This window comes from Acanthochromis polyacanthus, chromosome 21 (genome assembly GCF_021347895.1).
Source record: "Acanthochromis polyacanthus isolate Apoly-LR-REF ecotype Palm Island chromosome 21, KAUST_Apoly_ChrSc, whole genome shotgun sequence".
In the NCBI taxonomy this organism is placed as follows: Eukaryota; Metazoa; Chordata; class Actinopteri; family Pomacentridae; genus Acanthochromis; species Acanthochromis polyacanthus.
This window is the reverse complement of record NC_067133.1, coordinates 28657710-28673137: the sequence shown is the minus strand read 5'-3', so window position 1 is coordinate 28673137 and position 15428 is coordinate 28657710. Positions and strand designations below refer to the sequence as shown.

The window sequence follows — 15428 nt, the reverse complement described above, 5'->3', positions numbered from 1 at the left end:
TTCAAATGAAATTATACATGCATATGTTTCAGATATTTGCAAAATATATTTTTTTCTGATTTAAGTAAAGTAGAAGACATGTAGTTTTATGGTGAAATAAAATAAAAAGGACCATTTGCAAAAATACAGATTTTATTTATTTTAAATTTTTTGTTTGTTTACAATTAACATTTAACTTAATTTTTTTTCTGTGATTTTTCTCATCATCTGTAATTTAATAAAGTCTGTAAAACAACAGCATTTTTAAAAATAAATAAGTCACACTTATACAAACTACTGAAAATGTTCTCTTTTGTTGATATTGTTGGGGTTCGAGTGAAATGATAAATTTTTTCTTTTTTCAAAAAAACATTATAGAAGGTTGAATTGGGTGTTTTTTCAATTAAAAATAAACAAATAAATAAATATACACATACATAACTACATAAACAGAAGACCTTTGCTCTCGAGTGACCAGCTTGATTTGTTTTTTACTTTTAATTGATCACTGATGGATCATTTTGGTCTTTTCGTTTGACACATAACATCCTCTGTTTTCTCTCTACTTTGCAGAAGCCTTTTAAATAAATAATCTGCTCAACCTATATGATCTTAACTTGCAGGCTTGTGAACTGACGTGTTTTTATTTGAATGCTGTTAATTCAGCCAAACATGTTGCTGACCTGTTGACTATCAGAGCACTTTACAGTCTTTACATTTTCACATTAAGAAATGTGTTGAGGGAAAACATAATTCAAAAAAGTGCAGTTAAAGCTCTAGTTTTATTAAATTTCGAGGGTAACATGTCTTTATGTATGATTGAGGATCAGGACTATCTCAGCTGCAGTATAAAACACCCTACACATGAATCAGTTTGATTTCTGACCACTGTTTAGTCCTCAGTGTCTTTGAGGAAGGTTCTGGAGCATCCTGGACCCAGCAGGAGTCAGTGTTGTTCAGCAGGAGATGATGAGTCTCCCCTCAGTGGACCCAGTCTGTCCTGCAGCCACTTCATGATCCACAGTGTTAGCCTAGCCGCGCTAGACAACCCACGGCAACGAATTTAATTCTCTGCCAGGGTGGGTCTAGTTACCCTCCATAAGCTTGAGGCTGGATGCTCCTAAAACTGGCAGGACAAATCACCATGAAGTGTAGAGTCAGAAGGCGGGCGTAACGAAGTGACGACAGAGGCGCGACGATTCTGACAGAAACAACCGGAAACAACCATAGAAACAAAGATAGACAAGAAGATGGCTGCACACAATAAACAGTTATCTTTCGACTCGGCTTTGGCCACAGCCCTTAAAGATTTGAAGCTAATATTCAACTTGAAAGATTAACAAAGGACGGGACTGAAGTGTTTTATTGAGAAGAAAGACGTATTTGGACTTATGTCGACGGGATATGGCAAATCCTTAATATACCAGTTGGCTCCGCTGGTTGGGAAGCTAATGGGACTTAGCCACAATCCGGTGCTCTAGGAACTACGTCAGCATATTCGTTGCGCTGATTGGTTGTATACCTACCCAATTGCTGCAGAGGGATTTGAAAGACAATCTTTTATCCCGCCTCCCTCCCTGTCAAGCGTTCCTAGACCCTTGTGTCTTAAGAGCTGGGTCTAGCGTGGCTAGGCTACCACAGTGTTGGACTTTGTGTTAAACACTGAGCAGATGTCAACTCTCTGGGAGTTAAACTTCATTAAAGACTCTACCATGAGGAACTGTCGAGGACTAGAAATTATTTTAAGTTTACAGTTTTACAAATTTACAAAGTGCAGTTAAAGTCTTCTTTTTTCATTTTTACACTTTATAAATTCATCCCATATGTTTGGCAAAAAAACTACATGTACACTTTTACTCAGGTTTATTAGACAGTAGATTAAATCAAATTGGATTTAGAATGAGTCCAGATTAGACAGAAAACCATAATGATACAGTAAATCATGAGACTGTTATCTTACATAAAGTAAATATTTTTCCTTGAATGTGAAAGAAAAAAGTAATAATTCAAGGTCTGTCTTTTAAAAACTTATTATCTATGTGAAGTCAAACCTGCAGTATGAGTTATATTCAAGGTTAAATGTGTTGGACATCATATCAAAAACATGTTTTCATTTAGAATCAGTGTAGATTATATGCAAAATAAAACAACAATACAATAAATGATGTTCATTTCCAAAAAGAAGCTGCTGCTTTATTACTTTCATCTGTTTCTCTGCATTTCCAATGTGAGCTCCAACATGATCTCCCATTAAGTGAATATTTGTTAGAGGAAAAACATTCAGGTCATTCTTTTAAAAGCCTAAAATCTGTGTTAAATCAAACCTGCAGTTTGAGCTGTATTCAAGGTTCAAGGTTAAAATGACACACATTGATCTAATCCCTGAAGCTGCAATGCTCCTATCCCAATGAACCCACACTAAACTCAGAAAACATGCAAACACAGTATTGGAAAACAAGAAAAGAACAGTTCAATCCTTAAAATCTTTTTTTTGTGGTTTGCACCTTTATGATGAAAACTACAACATTGCTGGTCCAAATCCAACCAGGGCTCTTTGTATTTCATATCTCTCTATTTATTATGCTGCCTCTGGACTGGAATCAATAAAAGAAAAAAAATTCAAAAAAAACTCAAAACTATCAGCACAAAATTCATAAAAATAAAGTCAAAGAGCAAATCAAACCAAAGCATCAAAGAGTACATAGAAACCAACTTAATAAAACTGGTTGAGACCAAATCCAGAGTGTCCTGTGTTGAGTCAGTGATCCTCAGAGATGTTCAGTGGATGACCAGGCCTCTGATGTTTCTGTGCACTGATGGAAGCTGAAACAGCAACCAGACAGACAGACAGGTTGTAACACTGAACAATGATGGAAAACAGTCACATCAGTCAGGACTCAACATCTGATTCAAACGGTTCACACTGAACATGAAATCTGATGGTTTAGTTGAAGTTTTTAGCAGCAGCTTCACTCAGATGTTCTTGTACATGTGTCATGGACATCAGCTCTGCTGGAATAAAAGGTGTTAACTTTCAGGAGAACAAAAACTGTTCAGAATCAAGGCTCTTTAAAAATATATTATACTTACATTCAAGGTTTTACCTAAAAAGTACATTCCAGTTCTTTTGAGCTGCGTTTCAGTTCATGGAAGTATCTCTTCACCATCTCAAGTTCAGTTGGAACATCTAAAACAACAAAACACTTACTCGGAATGTGTTGACTTCTTGAACATTGATGGTTTATTTACAGGATTCTTAGAGTTGTACATCAGTGAGTTGACTCTGAAATGTTACCTGGGATTGAGTTGTCATCTGTCTTCAGTGAGAGCTCAGTGGATTCCCTCATGGTTTCCTGCAGTATCTTCAGGATCTCCTCCTAATTCAGAATCAAAATCTTTAGTCATCACAAAGTGTTCAAGATTAACAGAATCACAAATGAATCAACTATTAAGACCGGATAAAATGACTAATGACTCCAACCTGTAGGTTTAAGGAAGTCTGTCATTAATAATTACTTAAATGCAGTTTATTAGAAGCTTATGAATCCTTCAAACAGTGACGTGCACAGACAGACACCAGGCTGCCCTTTGCTCTCAGCATCAAGAAGGTGCCCTCAGTGTTTCAGCTTTTTTTAAAAACTTAAACATTAAACTCACACACAGGACTCGTGCCTCGCCCCGCCCCGTCTCGTACATGAACACGAGGAGCGGATACACGTGTGGCAGCAGCTGCACAGTCCACAGGCATCTCACCCTGACTGTAGCCACCAAGCAGGTAACTCGTAAATGAATCAAGTGTACTGTTCATCAGCCTCAGTTGCCACATGGTGCATTTGTTTGTCTCGTTGTGAAGTAGCCTGTCTCATGCAGCGCTAAACAACCGTGCCTAAATTAGACAACTGTCTGTCTTAGAAAGCCCTCATATTTCGATTGGAATATTGTCTGGGTTGTGTTTTTATGTGCATTTCCTCCTTTGCTGAGTTAATCAAATGTTAATGTTTTTTCCGTAATGTCCCTGAATGCACCTTGAGTGCCATGTTTTTCTCTATAGCTGCAGTTTGTTGACTAGTTTCTCCCGTGCGCATGTTCGGACAGAATGCATGTTGCATTTTTCCTTGACTTGCTGTGTGTAAATGACCAAAGGTGAGTGGTCTTCTTGTGTTCCCCCAGTGCAGAGCATTCACTATTCATTGTTACGTACGTTCTCTAACCAGAACACCTCATACCTGTGCCACTCTGAAACCACCCACCTGGAGACCCTCTCTCCTTTTTAGCCTGCTGCTTAACAAGCTTGACACTGCCCATACTAATCAATTAATCGACGTAACGTGATGACGATGACCACACAACCAGTGTTATTTGGTGAATTGGTACAGCATATGATCAGTATACTATAACTGAATATTTAGTTTGTGTAGGTTTATTATTAGCCTGCAGTAGGTAGAGGCAACACTTGCTGGGACTTTTTTGCGAAATGACAAAAAGTAAAAGTAGCTTTCTGCTTTTTTGTAGCCTGATGTCAGGAATCTGTCACACCCCTCTGTTTCCAAGGAGCTGGCTCATCAGGGTAATGACAAGCGGCTGTGTGGAGAGCACAGGTGGTAGAAATAACAATCAGTGCAGCATTTAAGCCTGACTCCCGGCACAGTTCTCTGCTGGTTCATTGGATCATCTACCCTGCCCATGACCCACTCCTCCATATTCCGCAATCCATTCACCTTCGCCTGCACGCCGCTTCTTGGACTCTGTTTCCCCGTTTGGATTTCTGTCTGGTTTTTCCTGCCATCATCTCATTCCCTCACTGGACTCAGACACTGGACTCCGTAAGCCACCCTTTCCGTTAGTTTATCTTTTGTTAGTTTTCACCTTGGTCATCTGGCTCGTCTTTGTTAATTTAGTTCAGTTTTATTTATAGTTTTTACCCAGGCCGTATGGTCCACCCTTAGTTAGTTAATTTAGTTAAGTTTCCTGAAGTCCTCCTTTTGAGTATTGTTGTTTCATTTTAATTTCATTAAAACCTTTTCCTTATTTACCCCTCTGCCTGTTGCCTGCTGTTTGGGTTCACACTCCCATTTCATGACAGAATCAGTCTTGATACTGTCGATCTCTTTTAATTTACCAATTGCAGCATGCCCAGAAGGGAAAGGATCAAGAGAGACAAAGACAAGGAATTTTTAAGATGTTAAAATAAATGCCATTACAGAAAATGTGTTCCTGATATATATATTTTTTTTTAAACCTCACACTGTTACAGCCAGTGGTTCTACCCGCTGCACAAGGTGCCCTATTTTTCCACTGAGCACCTGCCCCCCAAAATGTCAGTGCCCGCCACTGTTTCAGAATGACACATTTTCCACTTAAACACAGAAGCAGCCTTCATGTGAACAGTGAATATGTGTTTTTAGTTTAATCATAGTTCTTACAATAAAGCAGAACAAACCTTCAGGTCATTCAGCAGCTTCAACATGGCAGCTTTAGCCTCCTCAAACATCATGTCCTTGGAGACTCGTACATGTTCTAAAAGAATGTCTCTCATGTATTTCAGTGAGTCTGGTCCACTAAATTCTGCTGCTCCTACAATAAAACAAGAAGTTATTTTTTAAATGGGATTTTTATGCACATTTATGATAAACGTAAATGTGTATTTTCACACTGACAGGCTGTTTGTTATGACTGCATTTCTTACTTTTGTAGCAGTCCAGCATTCTTTCCTCTATTGTCTCTGTCAGACTGTTGTAGATGGTTTTCTTGCGCTCACGGATGATCTTATTGAGTTTTGTCTTGATTTGTTCTTCCTATGGAGGATGAACAAAAATAAAGGTTCAATATTCTTAAATGAAATAATACTAAGACAGATGTTATCTGATTTCATCCACCCAGGTCGGACAGCTTCATGCCATGAACTGTTGCAGGGCAGCTAAATTGCAGCACTTAATTTAGAAACCAATCTGAGACGTGCTTACATTTAATAACAAAGACCAGGTTCATGCAGTTCTTAGCTCACCTCCATCTTGAGAAATATCAGCTGCAGTTTGAGACTTTGGTTCTCCTTAAGTAGCCTCTCTGTGTCCAGGGAAAACGAACTGATGACGCCGTTGAATGAGCCACATTTTTCTTCATTTCTAAAACATATTATCAAGTTAAAATGATAATGAAAAGCATCACTGACATATTTGTGTTTTATAATAAAAACTGCAGAATGTGCTAATTCTATTTATCCTCCATTGTTGGAAAGTGATCCAACAGCAGGTTTTATGTCCTGATTCAGTCGCTTCTTACGGGAAGGTCTTCCTGAACTCCTCATCGATGCTGTCTGTCAGGCATGAAGCTAACTTCACATTGAGGTTTATTTGTTTTCCTTTTGTTGTTTTGTGGACGCCATCTTTCTGAACTACACACTTCAATGTCCCATAGGCAGTCTTTGGCAGAGAAAAAACAGGAAAAAAAAGACACTGTAGATACACACCGACAAAAAGTTAAATTTAAGTTTATAATTCCAATACGTACGCGATCTAAGGAGTTCATGGATCTTTCACATGAACTTTGGGATTTTTCCACCCCCTCAATCAGGCGTGTTTCAAAAGCCTTGTGAGCGTCTTCCACTGCTTTTTTGACTTGACCAAGTTGATGGTTTAGATTCTTTTCAAGTTCTGCACAAACATCTGCTTTCTTTTCAGTCTGAAATACATAAAGCAACACATTCATCATTAAATTAATGAAGCTATAAATGCTAACTAATAGACAGACTATCCTGATTCCTGAAGTTTATTTCGTCGTCATATTTCATGTAGCCCATTTATACCTTTTACCAGCAAAATCTTGCTCCAGCTAGATTTAAAATGTTAGCAATGAAATTCTCCCATGGTTTCACTAAATCTGATCCTAGTTGACTAATATCTCCTTATTTGAAAATGATTATTTTCTGTAAATATCAGTAACAGGACAGTGAATGAGGCAGGATTACTCGTTCTTACCCCTTCTGTAGAGTTGGCTCCATGCATCAAACAGAGAATCCCATAAGCTCCAGTCACATAGTTTAATGTCTCTGAGTGACAGTTGTTGAGATCCTTCAAAAAATCCTGAAGTTTGGGTATTTCTGGGGGAAAAAAAGAGCAGTTTGAATATTCTGTTTAATTTTAATATTCTAGGCCAATGAGTTGCTAAAAAAGAATCTGCATTTGAGCTATACATGTTCTGTTCAAGTGTTTCCATCTGAACACTGGACCTACCGGTGTCCTCTGGATTTAGGCGTTTTTGTTTCAGGAACTCTGTGGAGCTCACTGTGAACACTTTGAAGCAGTCATCCCTGAAGTGTTTCTGAGGAGAACAGGTTTTAAGATGAGACAGAAAATAAGATGAGGTAAGCTGTATTGATCCCTCAGCTTTACATCCTACAGCAGCTGGACACATGAATCAGGATCAGTAACAAGAATAGAAGTACAACAGTACTTGTGCAGGAGGACCTTCATAAAGTTTCTTATGAAGCTAAAAGCTGTCAGGTAGCAGTTCCAGTCTGCAACTACAACCATGAATCTGTGTAGATTTATGTTAGTGTATGAAACTCACCTTAACCTGGTTTAGACTGCCATATCTTTTGATCACTTCTTCCTTGGCTGTCACGTTTCTTTGAACGATGTGAGCGCGAACATCTGCACTATAAGAAAAGAAATGCATCAGGTTGCTCCTTGTGCAATGTTTAGATCACTGGAACCTGAAATGCTTCATACAGTTCACTTCTCTGATGGAATGAAAGTGTAAATAATCTTTTTTAATCCTTTACAGATGCTCCCATTTACATTAACATTTTCACATTTTATTTTATTTAACATGTCTGTGGTTTCCTAGAATTCTTTCTGAAATGTTGTTTTGATGATTAGATGAAACGGAGACAGTTACTGGCAGTTGTTGAAACACTTCTACATTCTTTACATAAGACATTTTGCATTTTATATTTTTCTTACTGTTTATTTTTATTTACTGCACACTTTTGTTTATTTATCTGTGTCTGTATGTCTAGTTCTGTGCTTTGGGTCGTTGTTTTCTTGCATCACCTATCCTCTGTTGAGCTTCAGTTGGTGGACAGATGGTCTTAAGTTTTCCCGCAAAATGTCTTGATAAACTTGGGAATTAATTTTTCCATTGATGACAGGAATCCGTCCAGGCCTTGAAGCAGCAAAGCAGCCTGATGCCCCTTCCTCCATATTTCACAGTTATGATAAACTTTTGATGTTGGTGAGCTATGCCTTTTTCCTCCACACAAAGTGTTGTGCGGTCCTTCCAAACAACTCGATTTTGGTTTCATCTGTCCACAGAATTTTTTGCCAGTAGTGCTGTGGAACATCCTGGTGCTCTTTTGCAAACTTCAAGCGTGCAGCAGTGTTTTTTTTTGTTTTTTTTTTGGACAGCAGTGGCTTCCTCCGTGGTCCTTCCATGAACGCCACTCTTGTTTAATGTTTTACTTATTGTAAGTGTTAGCATGTGCCAGAGATTTCTGTAAGTTTTCTTCACCTTGTTGAGCATTCTGCGCTGTGCTCTTGCAGTCATCTTTACAGGACGACCACGCCGAGGGAGAGTGGCAACAGTGCTGAGCTTTCTCCATTTGTAGACAATCTGTCTTACCGTGGACACATGAACATCAAGGCTTTTAGAGATACTTCTGTAACCCTTTCCAGCTTCATGCATCGTAGGTCTTGTGAGAGCTCTTTTGTGTGAGGTATGGTTCACATCAGGCAATGCTTCTTAGGAGCAGCAAATTTAAAACTGGTGTGCTTTTTATTGGGCAGGGCAGCTTTAACAAATACTTCCAATGTCACCACATCAATTGCACTCCAGTTTGGCCGACTCCTGGCTCCAATTAGCTTTTGGAGAAGTCATTAGCTTAGGGGTTCACATACTTTATCCACACAGCACTGTGAATGTTTACATGTTGTGTTCAATAAAAACAAGAAAATATATCATTTTTGGGCGGTAGTAGTTTAAGCAGCTGTTTGTCTGTTGTTGTGACTTGATGAAGATCAGAACACACTTTATGACCAATTTATGCAGAAATCCAAGTAATCTCAAAGGGCTCACATACTTTTTCTTTCAACTGTATATTTGATTGCATTTATTCACGAGGATCTCATGGTCACTACATGCATCAGTGTCTAATTTTAATGCTGTATTTAACTAGACATGTTTACTCTCCTAATCTACTTACTCATCATCTGGATCTTCAATATAATCAGACTTGGTGCAGATAAAGTGAATTCGCTGACACTGGCCACTGTTTCCCATGAGGCTGCAGGTACTCATCAAGATCTCCCAGGGTTCTTCTTCTGCTGCTGCTCGATTGATTTCAGTCACTATCCACACAGTAGAGCAATCTCCAACAATCTGAAAAGGTAGAACAGCATGTTAATTATTTATAATTAACCATCAGTGCTTTGTAAAAAGATGCCATTACGGTTTACATCAACAGAAGTACATGAGGATAAATTACCCTTTTCCACATTTTAGCTCTGCTCTTGTTCCAGTCTCCACTTCCAGGAAGGTCCACCAGTGTGACGTGTTGGAGAAGATCATTGTTTGGCACCCTGACAGTCACACACTTCACCAGTGGCCAATAATACCTCGTTACTTCTCCATGTCTGGAGACACTTCTTGTGTATTTGACTAATCGTGCAGATAGCTCTTTGGCCTGCAATAAAAAAAAACAAAAGAATAATGAGTTATTGCAAGACAGTTATATTTATATGCTCACAAAAAATACTTTGCAAACAGCATAAAAGACTGACACAGCATAAAGTAGAACAGAAGAGCAATTGAATACGATCACAGAAAGTTAAAATAAACCATTTAAACTATAAATTTTAAACCCCAAAATGGAGACAACAGTTTCATTTGTAATATTCCAAACAGTTCAAGATTGAGATGTGACTAACTGGTTCAAAAGCAGCCATGAGATTTAATAAAACAATATTAGCAGCATGTTTTCCTGATCTGTGTTCACACCAGTGTCATTTAGAATCTCAGTTTCTATGAAATGATATGACGATTTTCAGCTTACTGATCCACATGTCAAAGTCTTTCTCTGGGATTGGAAAATTTCTTTAATTTCACTGAAATATTTGATGTCCAGCAGGTTGTCTGGAGATTTGCGTTTCCACTCTTCTCCGTACACTGCAGACAGCTTTTCAACAAAGTCACGATGATCTTCATCATCTCTCTGTTCTTCATCTGCATTCCTAAGAAACTGCTTCATTGTCCAAATTTCATCTTTCCACTCCTAAAAAAAAAGTTTCACATTTTAGCAGTGATGAACAGCATAAAGTAAGTGTAAACACATTCACAGCTTGTTTTACCTCGGTTGTAATGAACTCGATGTCTGCTTCGTACTTTGAGTTGCGCGTGTTTGCCTCCACTTTAATCATGACTGAGGTACAGGCAATAATCTCTCCAGAGGGCAACAGATTCTTCTTTCCAAGGATGGCATTTATCAAAGAGCTTTTTCCAGCCCCAGTTTTACCAAAGACACCGATCAGTTCCCTCTTGTCTGTCTGCAAATCATGGATTTTAGTCCTGCAAAGAGTTCAAATTTGGGTTCACAGAGTAATTTGAGAAATACATAAACACTGTGAGTCAACAGCCTGCTAAAGCATCATTTCATTATAGTCAATATTTTTGTACTAAAAATGTCTCTAAAGAATTACCACCAGACTTTTATTACGTTTTTTCCTCTCAGATCACTATTTTGGTTTTTGGCTCACATATTTTTGGTCCACTCTTGATACTCTGAGTATTGTTCTGACAAATAAACAGTAAAAATGAGGGCATCTAGCAGCTAGAGAGTCAGATGTTTTCTTCAAAAGTTGGTGGATGTCAGCAACAGCAAGCAAAAATAGCTTCCCACTGGCAAAGTTAGTCCTAACTTTCAGACTGTTATATTTTAATGCTTCAGCAGGAATCCACTTTAAATGGGAGAAGTGATTGGTGTGTAAGTGCTACTGAAGTGGTCAGTCATGTGGTTTCAGGAACAGTAAGTGCAGCTCTCAACAAGCTCAAAGATAACTGATAGCAGCAATACGTGGTGTGCTGATAGTACTATTTTTGAGTGTTCACAGTTACACCACTAGGGGGCTGTCTAAGCTAAGTTCACCTAGAGTGCCTATATAATGAGAGTGGCGACATGACGGGTCCAAAAAATTTTGGTCACGTGATCTATAGGAGCCATTTTGTTTCCAATTCATGAACGCTGGTTATGCCTGTTAACGTTGTTTACAACGCAGAGAGTAATTCTAGGTCTTTTTTGGCTTCATAAATACCTGAAAAATGACGGTCTGTTGTGCCTTTGGGTGCACAAATCGATCGGAGAAGGGATTACACATGTTTACATTTCCCAGGAGTAGTGAAAGAATGAAACTGGGGGAAAATAAAGTCCGGAGAGTGGGATGGAAACCGACTTCATCATGATTTTTGTGCCAGGTTCGTCCCATGTATGTACTTTCATGTTATGATGTATGGGTGAATGACAGAAAAGTTTGATGTGATTTTAGGCAGTTGTGGTTATTTTGACTTTGACCATTTTCATGCATGGAGATGCATGAAATACGGGCCGCTGAAGTTTAACGGGGTAACCCGTTAAACTTCAGCGGCCCATCTGAGCTTCGACAACAGCCTCCCTGTTCATTCACATGATTTCCAATTCAACAAACAGCTGACAGTTTTCTGTTTCCTATTTTCTGTTTTCCGTCCAACCTGCAGTCACTTATCAGCCTCATATGACCCGAACAGGCTCCGTGTTGTTCACATGTTTCTGGGCTGTTAGCCGCCGTTAGCATGAGGATGCTGTTAGCCATATGCTTACAGCTGCAGCACCGTACAGGCGGACGGGAAAAAGTATTTTACTAAATTTACCGAAGCTACAAGCTCGATGATAGAAAGATTATACACCCATGGAAAGCTTAGATTCTCATGAATCCGCCGGTATAAACCACTTTCAGATGTGATTACCACAGCGGGTAATATAAACACATTTGTCCGACAAACAGCAAATAACGTAAACAGCACAACTCACCTTTGAAGGCTCAAAACTAGTCACAGATGAAAATATTCCAAAAAACGGCAATAATCCAACCTTGGACATCCAGACAAAACAAGCCAGTAAATTATTTTGTCCAAAACATGTCTTGAAATCAGTAAACAATCCATAGTTTCCGTGAATGTGCACCTCGCGCTGCGCGTCCCATATTGAGTGAATGGAAACAAAATGGCTTCAAATCCCCAGTTGTCGCCACTCTCATTATATAGGCACTCTAAGTCCACCTAGAGTGCCTATATAATGAGAGTGGCGACATGACGGGTCCAAAAAATTTTGGTCACGTGATCTATAGGAGCCATTTTGTTTCCAATTCATGAACGCTGGTTATGCCTGTTAACGTTGTTTACAACGCAGAGAGTAATTCTAGGTCTTTTTTGGCTTCATAAATACCTGAAAAATGACGGGTTGTTGTGCCTTTGGGTGCACAAATCGATCGGAAAAGGGATTACACATGTTTACATTTCCCAGGAGTAGTGAAAGAATGAAACTGTGGGAAAATAAAGTCTGGAGAGTGGGATGAAAACAGACTTCATCATGGTTTTTGTGCCAGGTTAGTCCCATGTATGTACTTTCATGTTATGATGTATGGGTGAATGACAGATAGAAAAGTTTGATGTGATTTTAGGCAGTTGTGGTTATTTTGACTTTGACCATTTTCATGCATGGAGATGCATGAAATACGGGCCGCTGAAGTTTAACGGGGTAACCCGTTAACCTTCAGCGGCCCATCTGAGCTTCGACAACAGCCTCCCTGTTCATTCACATGATTTCCAATTCAACAAACAGCTGACAGTTTTCTGTTTCCTATTTTCTGTTTTCCGTCCAACCTGCAGTCACTTATCAGCCTCATATGACCCGAACAGGCTCCGTGTTGTTCCCCTGTTTCTGGGCTGTTAGCCGCCGTTAGCATGAGGATGCTGTTAGCCATATGCTTACAGCTGCAGCACCGTACAGGCGGATGGGAAAACGTATTTTACTAAATTGACCGAAGCTGCAAGCTCGATTATAGAAACATTATACACCCATGGAAAGCTTAGATTCTCATGAATCCGCCGGTATAAACCACTTTCAGATGTGATTACCACAGCGGGTAATATAAACACATTTGTCCGACAAACAGCAAATAACGTAAACAGCACAACTCACCTTTGAAGGCTCAAAACTAGTCACAGATGAAAATATTCCAAAAAACGGCCATAATCCAACCTTGGACATCCAGACAAAACAAGCCAGTAAATTATTTTGTCCAAAACATGTTTTGAAATCAGTAAACAATCCATAGTTTTCGTGAATGTGCACCTCGCGCTGTGCGTCCCATATTGAGTGAATGGAAACAAAATGGCTTCAAATCCCCAGTTGTCGCCACTCTCATTATATAGGCACTCTAAGTCCACCTAGAGTGCCTATATAAGGAGAGTTACTTTCACTACTCATGGGAAATCTAAACATGTGTAATCCCTTCTCCGATCGATTTGTGCACCCAAAGGCACAACAGCCCATCATTTTTCAGGTATTTATGAAGCCAAAAAAAACCTAGAATTACTCTCTGCGTTGTAAACAACGTTAACAGGCATAACCGGCGTTCATGAATTGGAAACAAAATGGCTCCTATAGATCACGTGACCAAAATTTTTTGGACCCGTCATGTCGCCACTCTCATTATATAGGCACTCTAAGTCCACCTCCGGAGGAGAAGAAGCAGCACCAAGTTGTTGCTGGCTAGCGGTTGAACAATGTAGCAGCCATGTTCAATAAAAGAGCTTGAACCCACATATTTTTAATGTTTTATTATAAACATTACATGGTACCAGGAGTTGGCCACTAAAGACGGACACCATGGAAAGAGTGAAGCCGCCAGATGCCGTCAATTAGACAGGAAATGTGGACTGAGAGTGGCAAACTTTTAAACAGCGGTTTATGCTATACCTAACTGCTGTCGGTCTGGAGGAAAAGACTGACAAACGGAAGATTGCGTTACTTCTTACCGTGGCGGGTCCACAAGCCGTGGAGGTATACAACACGTTTGTTTTCGCTACTCCAGAGGACAAAGAAAAATTTGATGTCGTCGTGAGAAAATTTGATGAACACTGTTCACCCAAAAAGAATGAAACGTTCGAGAGGTACGTCTTTCACTCACGCATGCAGCTACCTACAGAGAGAAAGCAAGAACGTGTAATTTTGGCCAGCTACAAGAATCCATGATAAGAGATCAGATCGTGTTTGGTATAAAGGATAAGTAGATGAGAGAGAGACTTTTGCGAGAGGAAGATTTAACATTGGATGGCGCAGTAAAAATATGTCATGCCAGTGAACTCGCACTTCAACATGCAAAAACCTTCAGCAGCTCAGCAAGGGACATGGACGTCAAAGGGACAGCCGTGGCTGCAGTAACCACATGACAAGGACACAAGTATAAAAAGGTGCAAAATACAGCATCAAAAGAGACAGAGACATTTCAGTGTAAAAGATGTGGCACCAAACATGCAAGACGACAATGTCCAGCTTACGGAAAAATCTGCAATAAGTGCAAAGGACAAAATCATTTTGCTAAGCATTGTTTTGCAAAGAACAAGCAAAATCAAAAAGACAGAGTACACACTGTGGAGGAAACTGCTCTCAGTGACACATTTTTCGTGGGAATGGTGACAGAACAGGACACACCCATGGAGCAAGTGACAGTCAATACAGTGGAGCAGGACAAATGGACTGAGACATTACAAGTGAATGGAGCCCTAATCACATTTAAACTGGACACAGGAGCCAAAGCTAATCTGGTGAACGAGCGAGATGTGAAAGCAATGAAGGTAAAGCCAAAAATTTACCAAAATAACAGTTCACTCCAAGCATATAATGGACAGCCAATCAACACAAAAGGTAAATGCAGACTCAAGGTACGAGTTAAAGATAAATATCACAGTCTGATGTTTATTGTTGTACCAGAAGGACATGATTCACTGTTAGGAGATAAAGCATGTGAGAAGTTTGGCCTTGTCAGAAGGGTCTTCAGCATAAGCAGTTCTGAGCTAAATAGTGTGAAAACTATTGTGAACAAATACCCAGACATCTTCAAAGGTTTTGGTGTCTTACCTTTCACCTACAAAATACAGTTGAAAGATGGAGCTCAGCCTGTAATCCATGCACCTCGACGTGTTCCAGCAGCGCTAAAGGACAAGCTCAAAGAAGAACTGGATCGAATGGAATCACTAGAAGTGATAAAGAAAGTGGAGGAACCCACTGAATGGGTTAACTCTATGGTGTGCATTAATAAACCCACAGGTGCTCTTAGAGTATGTATGGATCCAAAACACTTAAATGCTAACATAAAAAGAGAGCACTACCAGATACCTACAAGGGATGAGATAACAAGTGA

General features: G+C 39.4%; 1 protein-coding gene across 3 annotated transcripts in view; it reads right to left on the bottom strand.

Moving 5' to 3' along the window:
* Positions 1-2146: 2146 nt before the first annotated feature.
* LOC110972909 (nuclear GTPase SLIP-GC-like) overlaps positions 2147-15428 on the bottom strand; it is a 40792-nt gene continuing 27510 nt past the window's right edge. For all 3 annotated transcript variants that reach the window (XM_051941336.1, XM_051941337.1, XM_051941338.1), the window contains 15 exons: positions 10323-10539; positions 10028-10246; positions 9461-9658; positions 9179-9354; positions 7546-7633; positions 7209-7296; positions 6954-7075; positions 6487-6657; positions 6259-6398; positions 5984-6101; positions 5666-5774; positions 5420-5553; positions 3275-3356; positions 3070-3166; positions 2147-2802 (listed from right to left, as the gene is read on the bottom strand). In XM_051941336.1, the coding sequence (XP_051797296.1) occupies positions 3084-3166; positions 3275-3356; positions 5420-5553; positions 5666-5774; positions 5984-6101; positions 6259-6398; positions 6487-6657; positions 6954-7075; positions 7209-7296; positions 7546-7633; positions 9179-9354; positions 9461-9658; positions 10028-10246; positions 10323-10539 (1945 nt within the window). In that variant the 3' untranslated portion in view covers positions 2147-2802; positions 3070-3083. The remainder of the gene's footprint in view (positions 2803-3069; positions 3167-3274; positions 3357-5419; positions 5554-5665; positions 5775-5983; positions 6102-6258; positions 6399-6486; positions 6658-6953; positions 7076-7208; positions 7297-7545; positions 7634-9178; positions 9355-9460; positions 9659-10027; positions 10247-10322; positions 10540-15428) is intronic.